A 592-nucleotide genomic window follows, 5' to 3' on the forward strand; every position below is an offset into this window, starting at 1 on the left:
AAGAGAATGGAATTCGCAGCAAAGAAATACACCGTGGGAGCAGCAGCAGCAGCAGCAGCAGCAGCAGCAGCAGTGGGAGAATCAAATGCATTGGCAGCAGCAGCAGCAGCAGCAGCAGCAGCATGCGTATCCTCCTTAGTTCAGACAGCAGCAGCAGAAGCAGCAAATCGATAGCTACAGTAGTAGGCCTTCAAGCAGTATCTGCTGCTGCTGCTGCTGCTGCTGCTGCTGCTGCAGCAGCAGCAGAAATAGCACATCAACGAATTGCTGCAACAAAAAAGCTGCTGCAGCAGCAGCAGCAGCAGCAAATGTTTTGTGTTTAATCTCTTTATAATAATTTATATAGAGACAGAGAAAAGAGAGACAGACAGAAACAATAAATAATAAAAGGAGACAGTATAATACACAAAAAGGAGACAGTATATGTATATATATATATATATATATATATATATATATAATAGATAAAGCGAAAATAAAAAAGAAAAAGAATAAAAAAATAAAAAAGAGAATAGAGACAGAAGAAAGGAGACAGACAAAGAGAGACATAAAAACAAAAAAAATTTTTGTTTGTCTCTTTTTATTTATTTTT

The 592-nt window shown here is 37.7% G+C and overlaps 1 protein-coding gene across 1 annotated transcript in view; it reads left to right on the top strand.

Moving 5' to 3' along the window:
* The window catches only part of EMH_0039840 (uncharacterized protein), a gene marked incomplete at both ends in the record, with an annotated part of 405 nt that extends 266 nt beyond the window's left edge, over positions 1 to 139 (top strand). Inside the window, one exon of the mRNA XM_013495443.1 lies at positions 1 to 139. Coding sequence (XP_013350897.1) covers positions 1 to 139 — 139 coding nt within the window.
* Between the last annotated feature and the right edge of the window lie 453 nt (positions 140 to 592).

The sequence above is a fragment of the Eimeria mitis genome, genomic scaffold (assembly GCF_000499745.2).
Source record: "Eimeria mitis Houghton genomic scaffold, Emh_scaff1575, whole genome shotgun sequence".
NCBI classification, from domain to species: domain Eukaryota; phylum Apicomplexa; class Conoidasida; order Eucoccidiorida; family Eimeriidae; genus Eimeria; species Eimeria mitis.